The 27633-nt window shown below is 45.5% G+C and overlaps 1 protein-coding gene across 1 annotated transcript; it reads right to left on the bottom strand.

Moving 5' to 3' along the window:
* LOC144594913 (transient receptor potential cation channel subfamily V member 6-like) lies at positions 1-27633 on the bottom strand. The gene is made up of 15 exons (XM_078401842.1): positions 27497-27633; positions 22794-22891; positions 22470-22592; positions 21672-21812; positions 20681-20779; positions 17702-17874; positions 16576-16725; positions 15200-15412; positions 14383-14469; positions 12219-12295; positions 9968-10133; positions 7214-7280; positions 5977-6245; positions 2406-2512; positions 1-214 (listed from the first exon to the last, which is right to left on the bottom strand). The coding sequence occupies exons 1-15, from the start codon at positions 27631-27633 to the stop codon at positions 1-3; spliced, it is 2121 nt and encodes a 706-aa protein (XP_078257968.1).

Raw genomic sequence — 27633 nt, 5'->3', positions numbered from 1 at the left:
TCAGGCCTCATCATAGCTCATATTGTACAGGTCACCAGGGTTCTGGCGCATTCTCCTCTTCCTCACCATGTGGCATCTCTGATGAGTCCTCTGCTTGCTTTCGCTTTTGATTGATGTCTCTTCTTTCTCCATCCTTTTCTCCTGTCCTTTTGGCTCCACACTTTTGTCTTTAGGAGGGATCTCCAAGACAGTGTTATCAATCCTGAAATCCACCCTGCAACAGGCGACACCAATGTTAGCCTGCCTCATCCCACAAATAGTACACATTGTACAAATAGTCCCAGTGAAACTCCTGTGGACAGCACTGTAAAACTATCAAAGCATACATCCCTAATCAGTATATGAACACTGAAATGGCAGTCTCATGGCTACATAATAGGGGAAGAGGAGTTGGAATCAGCAGCACTCTTGCAGTGAGGGACTTTACCATCTGGTAGCACTCGGACAACTGTGAATTGTGGCTGGGCTGCAGTTGGAGTGTTGATTATGTCTTTTACATCATTATTAGACAAGCAGGTGCTGATATTTGCCAAGGATAAGGAGCTTTCTTGAATTGAAGGGGTTGTGGAAAGCGGCAAATGAAACATTAACATCATTGCAGTTGCCGCACCGAGCAGTCCAGGAATTAGGAGTAATTCAATATCAAAGGGGAAGTTGCCTAACTTCAGAGGCAACCTCTTCACTCAGAGCGTGGTCCGTGTCAGGAATGAACTGCCAGAGGAATGTGTAGAAGGTTAGAATGAAGATTTTTTTTAAATAGAATGATGTATGGCTTTAAAATAAAACAGGACATGCTAGAAACACTCAGCAGGTCACGCAGCATCTCGTAGAGGCATCGAGATTCAACATGGAAACAGGCCCTTCAGTCGACTGACCCAACCTGCCTTCAGTTCACCGAGTCTGAGCTGACTCAATGCATGACATCAACCATGCATTTACACAAATCCTACGTTAATCCTATTTTGTGTTCCCCCTACATTCTCATCAACTCTGCCCAGATTCTACCACTCAACCACACACGAGGAACAATTTACAACGACCAATAAACCCACCAACCAGCAGGTCATTGAGGTGTGGGAGGAAACTGGTGCACACGGTGGAAACCCATGCATTTACAGTAGAAATGTCCAAACTCCACAGAGGACACTGGAAGTCCGGAGAGAACCCAGTCTCTGGAGCAGTGGCTCTCCTGGTTGCAACCCTGTTCTGCATCTACACGATGGAAAGTGCTGTTATCAGGTAACCGGATGAATTGTCCTCAAACTGAAACATTAACTGTTTCTCTTCTACAGATGCACTAAATGCTGAGTGCTTCCAGAATTTTCTGTTTTAATTTCTGATTTTCAGCATCTGCCATTTATTTTTGAGGCTTAGGGGAAGGAAGATCAATAGAATATGCCCCCATTGCCACCAGGGTGATGAGTTATATCCTACTGCACTGAATTTTCAATGGGCAGGTGCACCGTTTACAGGTAATGCTAAAATCACTCAACAGCTTGGCCCGTTGGCACAAAAAGTCACCTTTGCCTTTGAGTATCAACTTTAGAGAAGTGCGCTCTGACCGTTTCCATTTCAGGAGGTTGGGTGGCGGATGAGGGAAGGGGGGCATCACGCATGTGGTGTGCAGGGGTCACAATGTTCTTGGTGTCCAAGTCCCAAAATGGATGATTTGGTACAAGTGGAGTTGGGAAATTAGTTAGGTCACAGATGAGCAAATGGCTTTAAATGGGATGTCTGCTACAATTGGTTAAACTAAATGAATATCGAAGTAGAGTGTGTATCTCTCCTTGGAAAGAGAAAGATTTAACACTTCATGCAGGTCACCAAAAGTGATGAAGAGTCTCAGATCTAAACTCCTTTCACCAGAATCTTACCTGGGCATGGAGGCGTACAATTATAGGGAGAGGTTAGTTAGCCTGGGGTCCATTGAGTGTAGGAGGCTGAGGAGTGACCCTGTTAAGGTGCGCAAGACCATGGATACAGTGAACGGGCACAGTCTTTTTCCCAGGTTAGAGGATTCTAAAACTAGAGGGCACAGGCTTAAAGTGAGAAGGGAGAGATTTATGAGAAACCTCAGCGGTAATCTTTTCACTCCGTATCTGATATCCAAGTGAACAGCAGAGGAAGCTGTGGAAGCAGATACAAATCTGACTTTTAAAAGACATTTGAACAACTATGAATAAGAAGGGTTTGAGGGGCATGGAAACAGGATGCCAATTCCCACTATGCCAATTGGCGTGGATAAAGTGCCTGTTCCTGAGCTGTGCAGCTCTGTGACACTATCTCCACAGATGCTGCCTGACCTGTGAAGTGTTTCCAGCCTTCTGTTTTCATTTCACTTTTCCAGCATCTGCAGTAATATGTTGAATTTTGTGGCTAGCATAAATAGTGGCCTTTAAACTCACCGGATGTACCAGTTGTCTCCAAGTCCATACTTTTTCCCGCAAATTCCCAAAGGAGGAAACAAGCAGCTTGGAAGACGACGCTCAAGAAGCAGAACTGTTGCGACGACCTTGGAGTTAAGCAAGCAGTGTTTAATGTGCAGGACAGGTATTAAAACACACTTCCAGGAAAAAATACAGGCTGAAACTCTTTGGCATTCTGTGGTCTGGTAACACCTGTGGTCAGCATGTTTTGAATCTGCAGTACAGACCTGTATTCATTAACTAATTCTAATTCAGATGTAAAATTAACTATATTTCACTAATTAACATGAGAGAACAATTTTTTGCAATCTCAACCAACAGCATTTCTGAAATTTCAGGTTATGGATAATTCTGGTAACCATCCAGCTTCCATTCCCTATAACTGTATTCCCCACAATACAATGATTCAATAGACAATAGACAATAGGTACAGGAGTAGGCCATTCGGCCCTTCGAGCCTGTACGCACCGCCATTCAATGTGATCATGGCTGATCATTCTCAATCAGTACCCCGTTCCTGCCTTCTCCCCATACCCCCTGACTCCGCTATCCTTAAGAGCTCTATCCAGCTCTCTCTTGAATGCATTCAGAGAATTGGTCTCCACTGCTTTCTGAGGCAGAGAATTCCACAGATTCACAACTCTCTGACTGAAAAAGTTTTTCCTCATTCAATGATTCAATGATTGGAAAGAACAGTTCTCCTCTCTGAGGAAGATGGTCAAAGGCAAGTTCTCTGATTAGGTTCTTCTGTCAGGCACTGGTCAGGCCCCAAGGGTGATGGATGAGAGAGTTTCAACTTGCATTGCAATGTATGTCAGCTGAGCTGCACTCAGTTCAGAGAGACAGGTGAAGATCATCTTCAAGCAGATAATGACTTCATTACTTCTCACATCCACCAGACAGCAGTATCCAGAAGCAAGAGAAGAGAATTCATTCTAACACTACTCTTGCTGATAGAACCTTGAGCAGGGACTCTCCTCCCCACTAACCTGGAGGACCCGAACTTGTTGGGAAGATGTTCCTCACCTGGATGAAATCAACCCAACCCAGGGGAAGTCATCTGAAGCCTTGAGTAGTGCTAATTGTGACAAAAAAATTTTGATCATCAGCTCCTCAGCAAGATTTTGGTGCCAGCAAGAAATCTGACAGGGTCTGGGATGAATTGCCTGGGCTGTTTCCTGGTGGGTTTAAGTATTACAGCCAGCGCTGGCATGTCAGCATCAGACAGCTGTGGTTGTGCTGAGAAAAAGAGAGGATACAGATGGCCTCCGGAGAACTGACCAAAGCCTGGAATTATGCTGTGCATAAACACTGTACAAACATGTTATATATGTAATAGCGTAAGAATAGTATGTAAGAATAGTGAAAGGCTTGGATAGAGTCGACGTGGAGAGGATGTTTCCACTAGTGGGAGAGTCTAGGATTAGCGGTCATAGCCTCAGAATTAAAGGACGTACCTTTAGGAAGAAAATTAGGAGAAATTTCTTTAGTCAGAGGGTGGTGAATCTGTAGTTTTTTTTTGCCACAGGAGGCTGTGGAGGCCATCAGTGGATATTTTTAAGGCAGAAATAGATAGATTCTTGATTAGTAGAGGTTATGGGGAGAAGGCAGGAGAATGGGGTTAGGAGGGAGAGTAGATCAGCCTTGATGGGCCGAATGGCCTAATTCTACTATCACACGACCTTATGACCTTATACACATCTCAATTACCATTGAGGACTATTTTAGCAAATGGGTTAACTCAAGACATATAAATTGTGAGTCCCCTCCACAGAGAAAATAGCGCAAAGTTGGATTTTTCATTTGATTGATTAGAATTCAAATGAACAAATTGATTGAATACCGAGCACCCTTACTGCACGGGAGCAACCTCACTCCCCAGCCTCACTGAAACCTGGTATTGTTGGCTAATGAGGTCGGGAGAAAGTGTCAAGAGTAAAGATGGTGGGCAGTCCAGGAAGGATTGAGAAACTCCCTTCCATGATATTACATAACATTACAGCAAGACTTCCCATTTCACTTGGGCAGCTGACAACCCAGCGGTATGAACATTGATTTAGTTCATTTCAAGTAACTCCTGCAGTCCCTCTCGCCCCCCCCCCCCCCCCCCCCCTTCCCCACTCTAGTTGTATTACCAGTTCCACTGGTCACATCCATGTATCCCTCTTATTATCACACCTTCCCCAGCCAACAATAGAATAGGCCTTTATCGACTCCACCCTTCCTGAGGTGATCTGCTGCCGGACATGATTTGTTCTGGCCCTTTCTAGCCTCCAGTTTACCCCACCCCACCTCTATTTTCAGACTGGAGAAGGGTTCTGACCCAAGAAGTCACCTATTCGTTTTTTTCCTCAGAGATGTTGCCTGGCCTGCTAAGTTACTCCAGTATTTTGTGTCTATCTTTGGTACAAACCAGCATTGCAGTTCCTTCCTACATAGCAAGACCTTGTTTAGTTTAATTTTTCTGACAGCTCGCTAAATTAAAGTTAGTTTAGTTTAGTTTAGTTTAGAGATACCGCGCGGAATCAGGTCCTTTGCGCCACCGAGTCCACACCGACCGGCCATCCCCCGCACATTAACTCCATCCTACACACACTAGGGACAGTTTACACATACCAAATCTTATCTGCACTCTTTCCAGCTTAGTGACATCAATCCTACAGCAGAATGACCAAAACTGAATACAATTCTGCACTCCAATACAGTCTCACCTCTTTTCTAAATGGTATTTTTTTTCAGTTTAGTTTATTGCCTTGTGTACCGAGGTACAGTGAAAAGCTTTTGTTGCGTGCTATCCAGTCAGCAGAAAGCCAATCCATGATTAGAAACGAGCCATTACAGTGTATAGATATATGATAAGGGAATAACATTTAGTGCAAGGTTAAGCCAACATAGTCCGATCAAGGATAGTCCGGGGTCACCAATGAGGCAGGTAATAGTTCGGCACTGCTCTCTGGTTGTGGTAGGATGGTTCAGTGCCTGATAACAACTGGGAAGAAACTGTCTGATGGGAGAGGGGAGAAGAGGGAGTGGCCAGGGTGCGACTCGTCCTTGATTATGCTGCTGGCCTTGCCGAGGCAGCGTGAGGTATAAATGTCAATAGAAAGGAGGTTGGTTTGTGTGATGGTCTGGGCTGCGTCCACAATTTGCTGCAATTTCTTGCGGTCTTGGATGGAGCTGTTTCCAACCAAGCTATGATGCATTCTGATAAAATGCTTTCTATGGTTCATCTGGGGAAGTTGGTGAGAGTTGTAGGGGACATGCACACTTCCTAGGCCTTCTCAGGAAGTAGAGGTGTTGGCGTGCTTTCTTGGTCGTTGCTTCAATATGGTGCTTCAGGGAGAAGAACCTTTCCAACAGTGAATATCCCTCTAATTTGGCTTTATCTTGCACTATTCCAGTTACACATTGATCTTGAACTGTCACCATTTTGTATTTGAAGCCTGCCTTTGGTTACCTGCATGCATCAGTTGATGGGCCTACACTGCAGTCAGTGTCTTTCACTTAAACAAAGAAACTACTTTAAGAACGTGTCAGGAAGGCACTGTACCTGAGCTCTCCAAATGTCCTCGCGCTCCTTTGCGATCCGTCGAATCAGTTCTCCCATTATGTGGATAACACAGAAAACCATGATGGCAAAAGCAAGCAGGGTGTACATGGCGTAAAGGAACCGTGCCATGTCGGGCTGATACACTTCCCAGTTGAGTGGCATGTTGACCAGACCAAAAAAGAGGAGGTACATGGTGAACAGAACAGTGCTGAAATCCACAAAGCGCTCCCACTTTTCAGGATCCAAGACTTGGAACGACAGGTGGGTACCTGGGGAAAGGCCAAGGGAGCAATCAAAGACAGCACAGCTCTAAACCTGTACTCAACAAGAGACGTAACGTGGACTGAGTCACGGAGATTGGAAAGGAGGATGAAACTAGGTAGGTGGACAAAGAAAGAAGGAAGTCAAAGGTTTAAGGGAAGAAGTAGAAATGCACCTTTTCTGAAGACATTCTAATTCTTATGGCTGGTTCAAGATCCACAATCCCCACTTACTTCCAATTTGAGTCTTGGCAAAGCAGAATATATGCACAGTGAACGCCACAAAGATATACTGTAATGCCAAAGATTTCCCAAATGTGCCTTTGCAACCGAATTGACAACTTCACAAACTCAGCAGAAGTGAAATAGAAAGTAAACTGAATATAGAAAGTGTAAAGTAGAAAGGGATAGAAGAGATGGGAAATGGGGGACAATGAAAGGAAATGAAAGACCGGGTCATGGAGAACAAGTGTACATTAAAGAGGAATGGACACCGTGTCATTAACCTCCACAAGGCTCACCCAATCTCTTGATTCAGCCTGGGGAAAACGGCACATAAACCTGTTGGGAGTAATGATTTGAAGTCCTCCTGAGTGTGGTGACATTAAACACAATATGTAATTGATTGATGCATTGCACTCCCCCTCCAAAGCTGATCCCACCTAAAGGGGATAGAGTGTTACTGTGACCCCATGCACTGACTTACTGCCGCGGAGAGGGACACATCTTTTGGCAAGTCCATTCCATTATGTAAATCTGGGGGTAGGTCTTACACTTCAAATTGTGCAGGAGCAAAAGGGAGAAAAGATAGAGGAAAGACGAGAGAGAGAGAAAGAATAATGGACATATGAAACAGAAAGAAAGGAAAGAATGAATAGCTTTGTCATGCCAGAAATATTTTTGGAGTTCTTCACCTTTCCTACATAATTCCAAAATACAAAGCTACTGTTACATAGGAAATATCCCTGAATACTCACTGAACGTGAAAGCCAAGAGCACAATGAGCATCAGCACCAGGAAGGGCAGTATAATCTCAAATATTATCTGAAGAGGAAAGGACAGTGTTAGTCAGAATTGAATTCAAGCCGATTAGTTCCCCCCAGCCCTGTGGAACAATTGAGACACTTCCTCTGATTCCACTAATGGCCAATCTTTGGCATTGAAAGTGGACCCATCTTTAGCTGAGATGCTATGGGATTCTCCCATAATCAATGCTTAATTAATTTTAAAGGATATTAAAACAGTACGGGCTAGAAAGCCAGTTGTTCCATTACCACAGCACAATCCTATTCACTTTCTTTCGGTCTCTCTCAGTAAAGATGGAGATCTGACAGACAAACTGACAGATGGTCGTGATACAGAATGCTAACAAATGGAAAAATGGGATTGCATATTTCAGATCTTGCCTTGTGTCGCTGAGGACAAGCTGCTAAGTGTCTCGACAGGACTCTGGAGAAATGCTCTGCAAGGAAGAGAGATTGAGAGTATAAAAATGGAGGAGAGAGAGAGAGAGAGAGAGAGAGAGAGAGAGAGGAGAGAGAGAGAGAGAGAGAGAGAGAGAGAGAGAGAGGGAGAGGGAGAGGGAGAGGAGGAGGAGAGGGAGAGGAGAGGGAGAGGGGAGAGGGAGAGGGAGAGGAGAGGGAGAGGGAGAGGGAGAGGGAGAGGGAGAGGGAGAGGGAGATGGAGAGGGAGAGGGAGAGGGAGAGGGAGAGGGAGAGGGAGAGAGGAGAGGGAGAGGGAGAGGGAGAGGGAGAGGGAGAGGGAGAGGGAGAGGGAGAGGAGAGGGAGAGGGAGAGGGAGAGGGAGAGGGAGAGGGAGAGGGAGAGGGAGAGGGAGAGGGAGAGGGAGAGGGAGAGGGAGAGGGAGAGGAGAGGGGGAGGGGAGAGGGGGAGAGGGGGAGAGGGGAGAGAGGGAGAGAGGGAGAGAGGGAGAGAGAGAGAGAGAGAGCGAGAGAGAGAGAGGAGAGAGAGAGAGAGAGGAGAGAGAGAGAGAGAGAGAGAGAAGAGAGGAGAGAGAGAGAGAGAGAGAGAGAGAGAGAGAGAGAGAGAGAGAGAGAGAGAGAGAGAGAGAGAGAGAGAGAGAGAGAGAGAGAGAGAGAGAGAGAGAGAGAGAGAGCATTTGACAGTGAGAGAGTGAGAGGGAGAGAGAGAGAGAGCATGACAGAGAGATAGAGTGACAGTGAGAGAGAGTGACGGAGAGAGAAAGTGAGAATGACAGAGAGAGAGAGAGAGAGTGACAGATGTGCTGGGAACCACAGAAGAGTACAGTAAAGGAAGATCATATGATCGACACTTGGTGAGAGTTTTGAGACAGTTTTATAACTGTGTGATTTGACAAGATAAGGATCTCTGGGAATGTCTTGTGAGGTTACTGCATGATGAGGAAAAAAATATGAACAGACATCCTTATAAATAGAGGACTTTTTAGCCTGATAAGGAAATAAGATGTTTTGTTGAAACAGTTCTTGGATGAATGACAACTTGAGATGATTGACTTCAGAATTATGAGCGCCTGGGCCAATTTAGCAAAGAAAACCTTCAGAAAACTAGAGGAAGCATCGTATAAAAGAAGGATACCCATTGATATTGGGTACAACCATCGCAAGGAGGCCCCCCGAGTTCAAAACTCAGAGCAGGCTGCAACCCTGTGGGTGTGAACCCAACAGTTTGATCTGACATGGGTAGTGTTCGAGTCCAAACCATGAGTCTTGCGATTTAGTGTAAGAAATTATATTGGAATAGTAAATCTAGTGCAAAGTTATTAGTCAGTGGTAAACATACATAGTTAAGTAACTCAAGTGCTAATAAAAAACAAGTTGTACTAATCTTTGGTTATTTTGTTCAATACATCAGTTGATTCCCCACTGAGGTAGTCGGGTCAAAACTTAATGACTATTTTTAATTTATTTTTCACAGTCTGGGCCGCACTGGCAAGGCCGGCATTTGTTGTCCATCCCTAATTGCCATGAGAAGATGTGTTTAATGGGAATTTGAGGAAGAAAAAATGGTTTGGGTGGCATGCTGTAAGAAAGGTTGATTGATAGTTGGCAGGGACTTGTTGTGCTAAAGGACCTATTTCTGTGTTAGATTTGCTATGATTATTCCTTGCTAGCATTACGTTCAAGTCTCCACCAGAAAACTCTCTTTGAGTCATAGAATTATGTATGATTATAACAGGCTTGTTTGACGCATTCATTAAATGCCAGCCAATTTGGATTAAATTGCATCTTTGTTAAACCCCATTTTATTCTGCTTGAACTTTATTCTGTTATTATAATCGACTCTGATGTTCAGATCCTCCCGGGTTATGAACGCCTGATTTACGGACACGGTACAGATGATCAAGAGGTTGGGAGAATGGCAGGATGGACTTAATGGATGGGGTGGATTTGCCGTTTGCTGCCGAGTGGGGATGGGGTATTTCTACATTCCTTCTTTCACTTTCCCTAAGATGCAACAATCGGAGGCTGGACTGAGCAGAGCTGAGAACACTGTGTAGATTCATTCGCTCGCTCCCGATGAATCTGGCTGGCCTGTCCTCGCGCCTGTCCGCTCTCTCGGCACAACTGTTTCAGTGATCCTCTCCCTCACACTGTTTTTGTTCATCTCCGACTTGCAAACACTTCGGGTTATTGATCAGTTCTCAGGAGTAGAACCATGGCGTAATGCACGGACTGCCTGTACATCAATTATTAATACAGTTATAACATCTATGCAATTGGAAACATTTACCTTTTGGATCATAATGGTGAATGGTCCCATCAACCGGAAGCCTCGAGCAAAGTACATCAGGTTACACCAGGCAAGGATGAGGGCCAAAGACATGGGAACCGCCTCACCAGGCAGGGATGCCAGCCGTAACACCAGCACAGCCAAGACCATAACGCCATAGCAGATACTGTGGAACAGAGGGACGAGGGCAGACTCAGCAGCAAGGCAAATATGGAGGAGACAAAAGGAAATAAAAGTGACAGCCGGATAGGGCACAACAAAGGAGAATTAGAGGCTCAATGAAGCTTGGTGAAAGAATAAGATGGAGGATGAAATTGAAAGGTGGTGGCCATCACATCCCTTTGCAGAACATAAAACATAAAGGGCTCCCCACAAGTCACAAAATGGCAGGTTTCTGGGTGTCTTCGCACCCACTCGGAGATTCGAGTCCTACTTTTATGATGGGATTTTTGCATTTGTACCAGCATCATTCCCCCACAGTGTAAAACTCCCCCAAGTGAAGTTAGCGGCAGTGTACCAATCACTGTTCATCACCTGTGTGATGTCCAAGCGCAACTGTTGAAAGACAACGGATCTTATTTATCTGCAGAATAACTATGTGCCCTCTGAAAACACAAGGACATAGGAGAATGCAAACAGACAATCTGCTGGAGGAATACAGTGGATCGAGTATCATCTGTGGGGAGAAAGGAACGGTAGTGCCTTAGAAGCCAAAACCCTGCATCAGGTCACAACCAAAAACATTCATTCTTCTTCTTGTAAGGGGAAAGTATACGGTTAATGGCAAGACCCTTAACAGCATTGATGTGTAGATGGACCATGGAGTGCTAGTTCATAATTCATGGCAGCACAAGTAGATAGGTTGATAAAGAAGGGGTACGGTAGTCTTGGCTACATTGCCCCAGGGTATTGAGTAAAAGAGTCAAGAAGTCATGATACAGCTCCATGAGACTTTGGTTACGATGCATTTGGAGTACTCTGTGCGGTTCTGGTCATCCCATTACAGAAAAGATCTGGAGGCTTTGGAGAGAATGCAGAGGAGGTTTACTCGGATCCTGCCTGGATTAGAGAGTTTCAGCTGTAAGGAAAGGTTGGATAGACTTGAATTGTTTTCTCTGGAACAATCAGAGGATGACGGGAGACTGGAAAGGCACAGATAGGTAAACAGTCAGGAACTTTTTCGCAGGATGGAAATGTCTAATACGAGATGGCATAGTGAGAGGGGGAACGTTTAATGGAAATGTGCAGGACAAGTTTAACAAAAAACCCACAGCGAGCAGTGGGGGCCTGGAGAACATTGTTAGGGGTGATGGTGGAGGTACACATGATTAGTGACATTTAAAATACTTTTGGATAGGCACATGGATATGCAGGGAATGGACGATGTATATGCATATGGTGTCAGTGTAACTTGGTGTCATGTTTGGCACAAATTCCTGTGCTGTACTGTTCTATGTTCTATGTTCTAAGTGATGTCATTATCTGCCTTCTCCGTACTTATATTGGCTGTACATATCTTTAGACTCTCAATGATGTGGCATTCGGCATCATACAGAAAACTCATACGGCTGAAATCTGCGGCCTCAGTGTGACACAAAACCCAGGATCCTTCACAGTTAAATGAATATAATAGTGTGGAAGTTGTCAGTAAATGTTGCTGTTTACTGATAACATGTCTTAAACAAATACACAATGACCCACTTCACATTACTGCCTGTGGGCCCTTATTACAGTGTACATAAACATTGATACCCTACCTGAAGAGTATCACAGGCATCTTTATAGTAAAGAGACAGACACGATTTCTTACACTGAAAACATCTACAGAAATACCTCACCAGTCTCATCATGTTTATATTACATGGCCTTGCTCTCCATGAATGAATGTTAATAAAATGCTGGAGTAACTCAGTGGGACAGGCAGCATCTATGGAGAGAAGGAATGGGTGACGTTCAGGGTCTCTACCCTACATGTCACCCATTCCTTCTCTCCAGAGATGTTGTCTGTCCCACTGAGTTACTCCAGCATTTTGTGTCTATCTTCAGTTTAAACAGGCATCTGCAGTTCCTTCCTACACAATGAATGTTAACATTCATTTCTCACCATGAACATACAAAGACCTATCCAATGCAGTCACATACAGGAGACAGACAGACATACTTCACGGCAGTTCATAGAGTATCTGCCCCTTCAGTGGTATTTCAATGATGCAAAGGGAATCTGCAAGTAGGTGGCATCCTTCAAACTTACTTGATGACGTGAAAGGGCCCACCTAGAGCTGTCCTTCCAAAGTATTTCTTCGGTCCATATCTCAATACATCATGAACCTATCAAAAGGAATGACATGTGAAATATTAAATGGTAACAGTGAATCAAATCACATTGGGCAGGTATCGTACTTAGAGAGAAGGCAACAAAAGAGCCTGCACTGAAGCACTGCGCTCCACAGTCTGGCAGTAAAACCAGACAACCCTCAATCAGTGGTCACTTGCAGCACAATGTGATTCATTGATGTAATTGAAGTACCAAGTGTGAAACAGGATCAGGTCTTGGAGGTTCAAATTTCCGTCACATTAATTGTACATACATAAAAAGACAGCTATTATTGTGTTACTGCCGCCCCGAATCGCGGGGCTTGGGTCGGCCAGCCGCGGACCTTTCACCGTCCGGCACGGCCTGAAATAGGCCGCGGGATTTTCTCCGCCCGGCGGGGGCTTCAATGTCGGTAGCCCCGACCGCCCCGACGTGGCAACTCCAACAGCCTGACCGCGGGAGAAGACAGCAGGGAAGAGAAAAGACATTCTGGCCTTCCATCACAATGAGGAGGGACTGGAGGAGACTCACTGTGATGGATGTTTCTTTTGTTTGGTGTTGGTTTATGATTGTATGTGTTATTGCATTTTTATTGATTATTCTTATTGGTCTTATTGTTGAACTGCGGGTAATTTTTCATTTCACTACACATTTATGTGTATGTGACAAATAAATGACTATTGACTATTGACGCTGGATCCGACGGAAACATTGTTATAGGGTTTAATTTCTAGATAATAATTGAAAATCTCCAACAGTAAAAATTTGAAGGAACCATTGCTAATTAAGTTTTTTCTCCTTGTACATTGATTGGTTATTACTAACAGTTATCACTTCATAAAAAGGCAAGTGACAAGATGGACAAGAACCACTTCCTGTGGCAAAGATCACCCTGTAAATCATCCAGTGACTTTGTATCATTACAGTGTTGGAAGTTTAGTTTAGTTTAGTTTAGGTCATTGTCATGTGTACAGAGGTACAGTGAGAAGCTGACTGCATGCAAACCAGTCAGCAGAAATGAATGAATGAATGAATAAGTTTATTGGCCAAGTATGCATATACAAGGAATGTGCCTTGGTGCACAAATGACAACACAAACATACAGTTAACAATTAAGAATAAAGCATAACACATCAAAACAATAAGGATACACCATCACGGTCTAAACATGTGGGTGAAAATAAACCAGAGCAAAAAAGAGACTACAGACTTTGGTTATTGAGTAGAACTACTACTTGTGGAAAAAAGCTGTTTTTATTTCTGGCTGTGGCTGCTTTGACAGTCCGGAGTCGCCTTCCAGAGGGAGGTGCTTCGAAGTGTTTGTGGCCAGGGTGAGAGGGGTCAGAGATGATCTTGCCCGCTCACTTCCTGGCCCTTGCAGTGTACAGTTCGTCAATGGGGGGAAGTTTGCAGCCAACAACCTTCTCAGCTGATCGAACGTTCCGTTGCAGCCTCCGGATGTCGTGCTTGGTGGCTGAGCCAAACCAGACCATGACGGAGAAGGTGAGGACGGACTCAATGATAGCTGTATAGAATTGGACCATCATTGCCTGTGGCAGATTGTGTTTCCTCAGTTGCCGCAGTAAATACATTCTCTGTTGGGCCTTTTTGGCTGTGGAGTCCATGGTGGCCCCCCATTTAAGGTCCCCGGAATTGATGGTTCCAAGGAACTTAAATGACTCCACAGGACAATACAAGATTACAACTGAGCCATTCACAGTGTACAGATACACGATAAAGGGAATAACGTGAATAATGTTGAGCGCAAGATAAAGTGCAGTAACGTGCGATTGCAGATAATCTAAAGGTCTCCAATGATATAGATAATAAGGCACTGATATTGGACACTGAGACACCACTCCTGGGAAACTAACAGCCAGTGCTGTAACCCTGATGGCAGCTCTGGACGTTTGAGTTCAGTCTTGCACCTGCCCCTCAGCTAGATTGTAGAACTATTTACATGCAAACAGTGGAGAGGGCAACCTCTCCTGTAGCTACTTTAAAAGGAACATCTGGTCCATAATTTCAGGGAGAATTGCTCCGAAGTGGTAGCAGCGGTGTCTCAGTGAGCTGGAGAGGGTGAATGTGGGACGTTTCTTACCTCTAAAAACAGGATGGCAACTGCTCCAAACACACTGATAATCTCGCCCAACAATCGCAAGTGGTCTTCACTGGTCACGTAGCTTTCCTGCCAAAATGGTCAAAAACATTAAAGACTGCTTCACTAATGAAAGGTTTACATTGTTGTATATTCCTTTTGTTGCGATGATAATTACAAATTCATGAGCTGAGTCAGAGGCACAAAGGGAAATAGAAAAGGCTCAGCAAGGCCAGCAGCAATTTACGATAGGCAGTTTATCCAGCAACCCACACAATTTTGGAAACCAGAGCATCTGGAAAATCAAGGAAGCCACAAGGAGAACGCACAAACTCCAAAGAGACAGCACGTGGTCAGGGCTGACCTCGGGTCTCTGGAACTGTGGGAGAACAACTCTATCAGCTGCCCCACTGTTCAATCCTAAGTGTTTATTGTAAAATAAATGCACATTTGAACCAAGGAACCCATTCGTCATGCAAAGACTTTATTATGCTTGATTCAGACTGAAAACAGAATACCAAGAAACGCACATCTCACTAACCTCAGCATGTATTAACCTCGCTATTTTAGAACACATTCAAGTTATTTCACTCTTCACTGTATTAACCTTCATTAGTGCCTCTACACCAGCGTGGACACTACATCAAACATCAGCCTATTCCCCCATCTCAACTCTGTTCTTGCACTCTTTATCAGGGTAACCCCACATCAACAAAATGTTGACATTATATCGTGGCCTTTGACTCCAAACTGTTATGGAATGTGACAGTGCAGCTAGAAAGCTGGTGAGAACTGGGATGGGGGAACACCATGTACTAACCTGTAATGTTCTCTCAACGTATATTCTGGAGTCCTTCTCACTGGTTGCATTGTCAGGTCTTGGTTTAAGTGGCCGATAGGTGCAGCAGAATGTGAAGATGGTGATGTAAATAAGGTAGAGGAAAGCCAAGATCCGGAAATAATATATTGCATAGTTATTCCACTTCAAGAGGATGAGTTCTTTCATTGGGGAAAGACGGAAAATCTTCAGTGCCTATGCAATGAGATAGGAGAAATTAATGAAAATCAGAACTACTGCAGATGTTGGAAACATGAAATAAAATTAGAAAAATGCAGGAAACATTCAGGAGGTCAGGCAGCATCTGTGGAAAGGCAAACAGAATCAATGTCAATGACTCATCAGAACTGGGAAAGTATCACAGTTCAGTAATTGACAACAAACAACACTGGCAAAGGAGCACACTCAGTATTCAACAGCTTGGTCTCACCCTATCATAGAGTCATCGAGTCCTGCAGTGTGAAAACAGGTCCTTCAACACAACTTGCCCACACTGGCCATCTTGTGCCATCTACACTTGTATACACTGGAATTTAGAAGGATGAGGGGGGATCTTATTGAAACATATAAGATAATTAGGGGATTGGACACATTAGAGGCAGGAAACATGTTCCCAATGTTGGGGGAGTCCAGAACAAGGGGCCACAGTTTAAGAATAAGGGGTAGGCCATTTAGAACGGAGATGAGGAAGAACTTTTTCAGTCAGAGAGTGGTGAAGGTGTGGAATTCTCTGCCTCAGAAGGCAGTGGAGGCCAGTTCGTTGGATGCTTTCAAGAGAGAGCTGGATAGAGCTCTTAAGGATCGCGGAGTGAGGGGGTATGGGGAGAAGGCAGGAACGGGGTACTGATTGAGAGTGATCAGCCATGATCGCATTGAATGGCGGTGCTGGCTCGAAGGGCTGAATGGCCTACTCCTGCACTTATTGTCTATTGTCTATTGTCTACACAAGTCCCACCTGCCTGTGTTTGGCCCATATCCCTCAAAACCTGTCCTATCCATGTACCTGTCTAAATGTTTCTTAAATATTGTGATCGGCCCTGCCTCAACTAACCCCTCTGGCAGCTCGTTCTATACACCCACCACCCTTTATGTGAAAAAGTTAAAAGTTATCCCCGTTAGTCACTTTGCTCCTTCCATTGTTTCCACCATTTTTTCAGTAACTAACAATTAACCTTTTTTATCTGTGTTTCCCAGTTCTGACAAAGGAGCTCATACCCAAAAGAATAAATGCTTCTCTCTGTACAGATGCAGCCTGACTTGCTGAGTACTTCCAGCATTTTCTCTTTCTATAGCAGGATATTGACTTTCTGTGCTTGTCTGGTGAAGTCACTCTTCTCCCAAACAGTTCTTCCTTTTACCTCCTTGTTCTCACTGGAGATCACCAGCTGCAGCACTGAGTTGCCATCGCCCCACGAGTCGATCTCGGAGAGGTTGTAGTACATGGTGCACAGAGGACCATAGATCCTGGGGGCATCCAGCTCCTTCCTCATCAACAGGTGCTGGAACATCTAGCGAGGACAAAGCAAGACAGCGGTGGAATGGGAGAGGAATGGCTGATGGAATCAGGAACACAGAGATGCTGAAGCTTCACTATTACCAGCCTCACACTGCCGCACAGACATCTAATATTGACAAGCGATGAAAGATCAGCTGTTCCATCAAGGCTGCCCCACACTTGAGGGCATTGGAGCATTAGATTTGAACTCTTCCTCTCTCATCTGTCAACTGTAAAACTCCTAGACTTCATTAAAGCACAAAAAAAATGTAAACACCCAGAAAATCTACAACTCTAATAGAATGTCTTGACTTTATCAATACAATCTTACATCTTGGAATCATAGAAAATGTAGAGCACAGGCGGAAGCCACTCAGCCTACCATGGCTATCCCTGTTGAACAGTAGTCTAATCCTTATCCCACCTTCCAACACTCTATTCATAGCCTTGTAGGTCACAGTTCTTCAAATTCACATCCAGGCACATCTTAATACAAACCCAAGAACCTTAACAGCAACAGAATATAACAGACCAGCTTTTGCACTACCATGTGTTGTGTTTCTTATTGCCTTTTGCACTAATATCTTGTTTTTGTACAATCTATTTCTTTTTACAGTCTTGCACAATGTAAGTATAATTTATGTTTTGTGTGTTACCTGAGTCGAACAGTATGCACTGCAAAGACATACATGTTTGTAGGTTAATTAGCTCGGTATAAATGTAAATCGTCTATAGTGTGTGTAGGATGGTGTTAGTGTGCGGGGATCGCTGGCCAGTGCAGACTGGGTGGGATGAAGGGCCTGTTTCTGTGCTGTGTCTCTCAACTAATCTAACCTATGTACTACTGATCAAGCAAGCAAGACCTTCATTGTACTTGTGCATATGACAATAAACTTGACTTGACTTAAAGAAAAGAGTTGACTGCAGAGTCTATTAGTTACCCAACATGAAGATCAGCTACAGGAAAATAGAAACCAAAAGCTCCTGACCTGAATGTTTCCTTCAGATGCAGAGAGCTTGATGGGAGACAGGCCATTCTTGTTGACGATCATGTCAACTGGAATCTCATTCTCTGGGTCATCACAGGACAGAATTAAATCGTACATTTGTGGGACAAGGACGTTGTTTGGCTGCAGCACCAGAACATGTAGAACAGTATTACCTGGTAAAATAATATCAGAATTAAGGCATTTCAAATGAATGGATCACATTCTTACCAATTAAACTCAATCTCTCTCCTCCGATCTTCACTCCCACAAACCGTTGGTTGCTTGGCGTTTTACAGAACCGTTCCCGCCTCAATCTGTCACAGAGAATGGGCACAGATACAGACCTGTGGGCCCATTGAGTCCACAAAGACCATCAAAGACCTTAAGTGTAAGCAAATAACTGCAGATGCTGGTACAAATCAAAGGTATTTATTCACAAAATGCTGGAGTAACTCAGCAGGTCAGGCAGCATCTCAGGAGAAGGAATGGGTGACGTTTCGGGTCGAGACCCTTCTTCAGACTGATGTCATGGGGGCGGGACAAAGGAAGGATATAGGTGGAGACAGGAAGACAGTGGGAGATCTGGGAAGGGGGAGGGGAAGAGAGGGACAGAGAAACTATCTAAAGTTGGAGAAGTCAATGTTCATACCGCTGGGCTGCAAGCTGCCCAGGCGAAATATGAGGTGCTGTTCCTCCAATTTCCGGTGGGCCTCACTATGGCACTGGAGGAGGCCCATGACAGAAAGGTCAGACTGGGAATGGGAGGGGGAGTTGAAGTGCTCAGCCACCGGGAGACCTTAATCTATTTTCTACTGGCAGAGCAAACAGGTGTAACTCAGCAGATAGAACATAGAACTGTAGAACACAGGAACTGGCCCTTCAGTGCAAAATGTTTCTGTTGAGCATGATGCTAAATTAAACTGATCTCATCCATATCCCTCTATTCCCTGCACCTCCATGAGCCTATCTAAAAAGCCTCTTAGACGCCACTATCTTATCTACCTCCACCACCACCCCAGGCTGTATGTTCCAGGCCTCCATGATTCTCTGAGTAAAAAAACTTGCCTTGTACATCTCCACTTAACTTTCTCACTCCCACCTTATAGCTACGCCCTCTAGTGTTAGACATTTCCACCCTGGTAAAAAAGGTTTCAACTGTCTACCCTATCTATGCCTCTCATAATTTTATATACTTCCATAACGTCCCCCCTCAACCTCTGACATTCCAGAGAAAACAATCCGTCTCTTCATAATCCGCTTGCAGCGGAAACCCTCTAATCCAAGCAGCATTCCACTAAACCTCCTCTGCACCAGCTCCAAACCTTTCACATCTTTCCTCTAACGGGGGTGACCAGAATTGGATGCAATACTCCAGATACGGCCCAACCAAAGTCTACAGCTGCAGCATGACTTCCTGAGTCTTATATTTAATGCCCCAAGCAATGAAGGCAAGCATACCATATGCCTTCTTTACCACCCTCCCTACTTGTGTGGCCGCCGTCAGTGAGCTGTGAACTTGTACTCCAAGATTGCTCTGCACATCAATGCTATTAAGGGTCTTGCCATCAACTGCATTCTCTCACCTTACATACATTCAGCCTCCCAAACTGCAAAACCTCACACTTGCTCGGGTTAAACTCTAGCTGCTATGTCTCTGCCCATTTCTGCAGCTGATCAATATCCCGCTTTATCTTCTGACAGCATTCTTCAATGTCAGTAAACTTAGTCTTCAACCCATCTCACGTCTCGGTCATTAATATGCATCACGAACAGCAGAAGTCCCATCACAGATCCCTGTGGATCTCCACTGGTCACAGACTTCCAGTCAGAATATCTATCTTCTACCACGACTCTCTGCCAGTTCTGAATCCATACGAGCATGTCATTGTCAACACCGTAAATCGTAATCTTTTGGATCAGCCCACGACGAGGGACCTTCTCAAAAGCCTTACAAAAATCCATGAACACAGCGTCCACTGCCCTATCCATCAATTTCCTACACCTCCTCCAAGATCGCAATCAAGTTAGTGAGATGGGATCAGCCGTTTACAAAGCAGTGCTGGCTATCCCTAATTATTCCATTCTCTTCCAATGGGAGTAAATCCTATCTCAAAGAACTGTCTCCAGTCGTTTCCCTGCCACTGACGTGAGCTTCACTGGCCTATAGAACCCTGGGTTATTTATACTCCCCGATCTAAAATGTCTATTTCCTCCACAAATGCTGCCTGATCTGCTGTGTTCCTCCATCAGTTTGATTTTCACTGAACATTTCAACATCTGCAGCCTCCTCTGTCTCGATTATCCTGGAATTATCATTTTGTTCTTTTGGGATCTTGTTGTGAGTAGCTGGGCTGCTGGGTTTCTGCACCTTGGTAGCAGTAACTGCAGTTCGTTGAGCATGAACTGCTGAACAATAAGGTTTTCCCAACTGGATTAAAACCCCTGACAGAAAGATTCATTACTGACCTTTCAAATTCTGGCACTGCACATGCAAAAGAATATTCCTCTCCCTACTTCTACCCACTCACCCGATCTCATTGCCACTATCTGCCCCTGTCCCCCAAGTTCTTTGCTCCAATCCTTCCAGCCCTTGATTTACCCTGGGCAACAACTGATGCCCCAATTTCCCCCTCCCCTTTTGCAATGGCCCCAATCCCAGTTCCTACCCAAACTCTGGACCAGGAGCGACTGAAGTTTGCAGGCAATGGACTTGACCCAAGCACCTGTTGGAGGTCTCCCTCCAAAGGCAATCATGGACGTGCTCTGATATCCTCCACAAAAGAACAAATGGAGGAGCCGGCGTGCTTGGTAACTTTGTCAGCGCCTTAGGTGGCTGCTATTTGTATACATTGGGTATGCAGCAAAGAATTTCACTGTGCCCAGTGTCATGTGACAATAAAGTATTCCATTCCAATAAACTGTTCCATTCCACTCCATTCCATATCACTGGCATTCGGTCGCATCCAGCTTTGCCCTTACCCAAGCAATCCTGTGCTGCAATGTCCGCTCCATTTTCAATCAAAATTCGGACTATCTCTTTGTTTCCAACACAAGCGGCAAAGGACAATAGGTGTTCTCCTGCAAAGCAAATGCAGCCAGAAGTGAAACTTGGAGGCATGTAACCAGAATCGAAAGCTGGCTGACCTCAGCTAACAAAAATGTAACCCCTGAGATTCCCTCCCTAAATATCTAATTCTGGTGTTAACAGGGCCCTTTCAATTTCACTAAGCATTTGGTCCAATATCTTCATAAATGATTAAATTATTGTTCGACAATGATTCTGCCTCGAAAGGTTTTACAAAGTTGGAGTTGTGGCATAAAGGTCATCCCAAAAATCATCGGATCCTGAGCTACCAGGTTTTCATCTGTATTTTCTAATGCTCTCAGTTTGATTCAAATCCTACTGGAGGGATGCTTACCATTGATAAATATGAGCTCACCCATACTGTGCTGCCCGTATCACAGATTGTAACAAGCTTGTTACGCATCACCAAGTAAGCTCATAAAGTGAAGTTGGAGCTTTGGATTGAAAATTTCAAGCCATTGTCTATCCCATTCCACCCTCCTCAACTGCCATCATTGCCTCGCCATTCCTTAACCTCCAATCCTGCAATTCTCAAGCGTTGATCTCTTGTAATCACTATGAGAGTCAGCTTTCTAAACCTGACGTCAGATACAGCCTCCCTGGGCAAAGCCATCTTCCATACATCCGTCCTCTTTTAATATACCCTTGATCTAGGTTTTGGGCACCAGTCCTAATGCCACCTGGAGAGCTGTAGAATCAGTCAATGAAATACCTTTGGGCAACCTCCAACATTTAAGGAGCTACATGGATCAAGGAAGTTACTTGGAGACTTATCTATTGGTAGTCAGAGGATTGAACTCACACAGCCACTGATTCGATCACTCTCCTGGGGTTGTGGCCATGGTTCCGATACCAAACCCCGGGCAGAACAGATTGTGCGCTCACCGTAGTACGCGATGCTCCCTCTACTGTGCCTGAAGAAGGTCCCAGTCGCTCGAGATGTGGCCACATCCACTCCTCGGCCGATCAGTTCTTTCACTAGACTCACATTCTCATTGGCCACGGCAATGTGAAGAGCTGCCACTCCTGTTTGCCGAACGAATATTCAGCTATTTCAAAACTGGTCTTCGATTAGTTACCTATTTACTCTGATTGCCAAAATCCCACTCACCTTTCAAAGATTACATGCCCAAGCCAACTCACTGCCTCTCATTCACACTTACTCAGTAACCAGCCCTCCCGTTTCTGACCCACTGCTTACAGTGCTTTCCTACTCCCCACTCCCCGCTTCAACTCCCCACACCTCTCTCCGTCTCCCGCCACCTCACTTCACCTCCCCACTTCACTTCATCTCCCCACACCACACTTTGCCTCCACAAAGCTCACTCCAACTCACACCTCACTCCATCCTCGCACCTCACTCCACCTCTCCACCCCTCACTCCATCATCCCACTCTCCACCCCCCCTCCTGCCACCTCCCTCCATCTCCCGCCTTCCCTCCATCTCCCACCACCTCTCCCTGTCTCCTCCCTCCTCACTCCACCTCCCCACACATCAGTCCACTTCCCCACAACCCCCTACATTTTCACTCACGTTCTTCACTCACTACTGAGCCATGGCACTGCCTTTGATCTGAGAGTACTGAGGTTGGTTCTGGATCTCTTCCCCCCACCCCCTGAATCCCTAATCTTGGTGCTGACTCTCTCGACAGAACGGTGGGCACCAGGACCAGCAGCCGGTACCTTCATACACCTTGCCCGTGATGGAAATGTTGATGAGCTCAGGAGCCACCCGAAGGAGTGCCATAACTGCGTTGTTGTTATCGTGCATGGTCGCAATGTGCAAAGCTGTCTCCCCCATTGTACCTGCAGCGAGGGAACAAGGAAAGCCCCATGAGAATCATCAACCTGTTGGCCAAAGGGTAGATATTGGAGAAGAAGCGTTATGGATTTATGGAGAAAGCAAGAGTTTCATTGAACCCACTGGTGAGCCTGATGTATGAAGTGGGTTCTGGGGCAGCCAACACAATGTCATGTAGAATGTCTTTTTAAAAAAAACCCTCTCACCTGTTTCAAAAAGGTCAACAGATGTACACTGAGCAAGTTTATAAATATCCTTATCCTTATTTTCCTTGGCAGCAGAAAGCAGAGGTGATTCGCTGATTCTGTGGGAAAGAAAAAAACAACCTTACTCAGGTTTAAAGTCCTTCAACTTCTCATGATGTCACTGAGTTGCTTCTAATCCACCAACTGGTTGAGGACATGTATCTGCCCAATCTGCACTGTTGGATCACAAATGCTAGACTCAGCTTCTAATGACACTCATGGAGTACCTTCATCACGAGACTGCAGCAGTTCAAGAAGATCCATCCCATGTCCCAAGGCCAACTAGTGATAGCTGAGGAATGTCAGTATCACCAGCAACTCTGTAGCCTGGCAATGAATTGGACAAAAGTCCATGGTGTACTTTTGAAAAGTAGCTAACTATGTAGCGTACAGAAAAGAAACAAGTCAATTTGTATGGCCCCAGAAGGTGAAATAGGTAAAGGATTTTATCTTGTGCTCTTCATTACAATAGACTTTGGAGGGAGAAGGAAGACAAGTACTTGCATTAAGGATCTTATACAAAGGCACTTCCTTGGTCGTGCTGTGAAGTGTTAGCCTGGCTTATGTATACAAGATTCTGGAGTTGGACAAAACTCAATGACTGATAGTGACAGTGCAAGGAAATAAATTCTTGCTGTAAACCTGACAGGTACCAATGTATACACAAGGGAATGCAGATGCTGATTTACAAAGAAAGGTACAAGTGCTTAAGTAACTCAGCAGGTCAGGCAGCATCTCTAGAGCACATGAATCAGTGATGATTCGAGCCGGGACTATTCTTCCGACTGATTGTAGTAGGAGGGAAAAAGCTGGAGGAGTGGTGGGGCAAGGCAAAGCCAGGCAAGTGATAGGTGGATACAGATTACAGAGTTCATCAGGAAGTGAACCGTGGATTTACTCAGTGGTAAAACAGGCTTGAGGGGATTTACAGCTGACACCAGCTACTGTTCTTATAAAGCTCTACAATCTATCTACGCCAGACTTTACTGAGCGTGTTCGATGAGCCATTCTAGAGGAAGTTTTATTTTGTTTGAGCTGTGATTTTTGTGTTTTGTGGTGCTTGATGGGATTTTGTGGCGTTTTACACAGTGTTTAACTTGCTTGGCCCATACTATGAATGTTTGATCGGACTATCAGTTGAAGTATCACAGCATTCCACCATTGTTACGGGTTTAGCTTGGTTTAGAGATACAGCACGGAAACAGGCCGACCATAGATGACCCCATACACTAGTACCATCCTAAACACGAGGGACAATTTACAATCTACACCGAAGCTAATTAGCCTACAAACCTGTCGGTCTTTGGAGTGTGAGAGGAAACTGGAACACCCGGAGAAAACCAACGCGGGTCACGGGGAGAACGTACAAACTCCATATAGACAATACTCGCAGTCAGGAACAAACCCAGGTCTCTGGCGCTGAAAGGCAGCAACTCTACTGCTGCGCCACTGTGGGAGAATTTGAAAGGATGGTGTAAAAAGCATTAACTCCCTATCTCGCCCATAATTTATCTGCTAGAGTGGTACCATGCGGAAACCATGTCAGCCAACACATTTATAATTAGATGTTCCAGCCATTAGCCCACAGCCTTCTATAACATGGGGTCTCGAGTGTTCTGTAATAACTGTCAGAATAGTGAATAAGAAGTTTTATTTCTTTCTAAATTGTGCTGCAACCGTGCTGTTGGTAAGAGAGCTTGGCATTTAACCTGTGCTAGATCTGCTGTGAATAGGAACTTAATGGTTTAATAAACAGGAGCAAACTAGAAATAATTGAATTATAGAATGGTTCTGGTTCTAGTTCTGGTTGATTACTGCGCAAACACCCCATAAGTGGTTATCTCGTGCAGGTCGGAGTGAGCATAGTAGTGATTAAATTTTGAAGTGGGCCTTTTTGACCAAGTTGAGAAGATCCAGTTGCTCAATCCCCTTTTTTAAATGACTGAACATCGGTGTGTTGGGTGGTAACATATTCCATTCCCTTATGGTCCTAGCAGGGTAATGGGAATATTGGTCGCAAAGTTTATTGAAATCTAGCGAGTTGATGATGTTGGGAGCGGTATTTTGTCATGTTTCATGGCGTTTTGGTGCTCTGGGATGACTGCAGACATGCAATACTTTGAGCACATCTCTCAAAAAAAACCCAAAAGCTGTTCAGTTCAGTCTTGCATTTCCCTCGCCAGATATTTCCTGGAATGCAAAAGTCTTTCCAAGTATCTCCTGCACTGTTGCTGGTGGCGAGCTCAGCAGCGCCACCTGGTGACAAACGCGGAGCAACTGACGGCTGGAGTCAGAACAGCAACAGTGGATGGATATCAGTGAAAAAAAAGACTCAGGAATTTTAAAAAAACACACGGCTGTCTTTCAGAAATTGAGTCAATGCCACGTTCCACTGTGTTCTAAAATAAGGGCCCCAGTTGTAAACAATGCACCGACAATGAACGTTAACAACACAATAACAAGGAATCCACACATAAAAACAGAAAATGCTGTCAATACTCAACAAGACAACATTCTGCGGGGTCAACGTATCCGTTTCCATTTTAGGTTTCCATTATCTGCAGTTTTTTTAGTGGTGATTTTCAAAGAACACACACCTCTCCCGCCCCTTCACACACCTTCCTTCCCTCGTCCTGACAAAGGGGCCATCGATCTGATCCCACTGAGTTACTCCAGCATCTTCAGTGTGAACCAGATGCAGCACCTTCCTGCACATGTCGACCTGAATGTTGTTATCTCAGTTTCTCCTCTCCCCTTCCTCAATCTACCTGCCGGCTGCCAGCTTGTTGGGCTCAGGTTCGGTGGCCCAAGTCCCAGGTGCTAACATTTACACCCGTCAATACCAGACTTGAGAGGGGAGTCGAGGGAAGAAATATTTGGTGGGGGGAAATAGCTCAAATGCGTTGGACATTCAACGAACCACAGACACTGGACTCTTGAGCAAAAGGCAAAGTGCTGGAGGAACTCAGCGGGTCAGGCAGCATCTGTGGAGAGCAGGAATGGACAGACGATGCTCCGGGTCTGTCCAGGGGGGAAAAATACTGCAGATGCTGGTTTAAATCGAAGGTAGCCACAAAATGCTGGAGTAACTCAGCGGGTCAGGCAGCATCTCAGGAGAGCAGGAATGGGTGAAAGTCTTCAGTCTGAAGAAGGGTCTCGACCCGAAACGTCACCCCATTCCTTCTCTCCAGAGATGCTGCCTGACCCGCTGAGTTACTCCAGCATTTTGTGTCTATCTTCGGGTCTGTCCATTTCTGTCCCTGGGTGCTGCCTGGCCTGCTGGGTTCCTTCAGTCTGTGTTATGCTCAGTCTGACACCTTCTCCGACTCCACCGATAACGCCTGTTTGCTCTCGCCCAGAGGGAACGAGGAGCAATGTTCCTACCATCAACTGCTCAACGTTACCTGGCGCCGATGAGGGGTTTTAATGGAGCAATATCATCGCATTAGAAGCGTTGGCAGATGACCCTGTGCTTGGCCATGGGATGGATGCACGGCGCCAGCGGTGGAGACCAGATTGACTCCTCTTTACAACCCATTTTTTAAAGGGTTTGTTTGTAAAGGTTTCCATCCCTTGGTTTGCGGCTGGAATAGACCGGCAGCAGGAGGAATGTGTGAACCCGAGGCCGCCCGAGGGTCTGGTTCAGGAGATAAGAACAGTCGGTGTTGTAATGCCACGACAACTCAATGGTTGACAGGGAAGGTCGGAGCAAATGCTTGGGGGGATAGATGTGGACGGCGTCGCTGGCCAAGGGTGGCTTTCGGATGGGGTCCACAGTAGACTGGCTAACGGGTTATGGGTTATTAACTCTGGTTAATACCACAAATAGTCTACCAATGCGTTTTCAGACTTCAAACAGAGATAATGAAGTAAGAATAATGTATAAGAAAATAACTGCAATGCTGGTACAAATCGAAGGTATTTATTTCACAAAATGCTGGAGTAACTCAGCAGGTCAGGCAGCATCTCAGGAGAGAAGGAATGGGTGATGTTTCGGGTCGAGACCCTCCTTCAGACTGAATGAAGTAAGAGGGTCAAGGTGGCGAGGCGGGCAGTTTCTTCCCACAGGCCATCAGGACTGTTAACTATTATAACTCCAGGAACCACATTTTTTTTCTGTATTAATTTTATTTTTTACGCTGTAATTGTAATTTTATTTATTTATTTGCACAATCCGCAGGCGTTGCCACTGTCATTTCACTGCACATCTTGTATGTATGTGTATGTGACAAATAAACTTGACTTGACGTTTCTCCCCAGAGTCCCGTGTCCGTGGGCAGTGGGGAAGTTTCGGAGCCTCCTGACTTTCACACTCCACGACCGGGGCTCTCAGAGCTACGAGCTCCACGTCCCCCTCTGCCTCAGACCACCCGCTTTACCCCCTCCCCCCTACCCCCTTACCCCCTGCCCCTTAATGTGATTGCCGTTCCCCCTCCCTGGCGGCGCAGTTGCCGACCCTCGGCGCAGTTGCCGACCCTCGGCGCAGTTGCCGACCCTCGGGGCAGTTGCCGACCCTCGGGGCAGTTTCCCGACCCTCGGCGCAGTTGCCCGACCCTCGGCGCAGTTGCCGACCCTCGGCGCAGTTGCCGACCCTCGGGGCAGTTGCCGACCCTCGGGGCAGTTGCCGACCCTCTACATGCTGGACGACCCCTCCCGGCGCTCACCTCCTCTGCTGAACGACGTGCATCTCGTAGACTGGTGGCCCCGGACCCGGACCCAGCCCCAGCCCCGGTACCGGCCACAGGGACCGTAGCCAGACCCCCACCGCTGGTCTCCAGCCTTCCCAGAGCAGCCCCGGCAT

Source organism: Rhinoraja longicauda, chromosome 6, assembly GCF_053455715.1.
Source record: "Rhinoraja longicauda isolate Sanriku21f chromosome 6, sRhiLon1.1, whole genome shotgun sequence".
NCBI lineage: Eukaryota > Metazoa > Chordata > Chondrichthyes > Rajiformes > Arhynchobatidae > Rhinoraja > Rhinoraja longicauda.
Note: the sequence above shows the minus strand (reverse complement) of the source record. Positions and strands in the feature narration are given on the sequence as shown.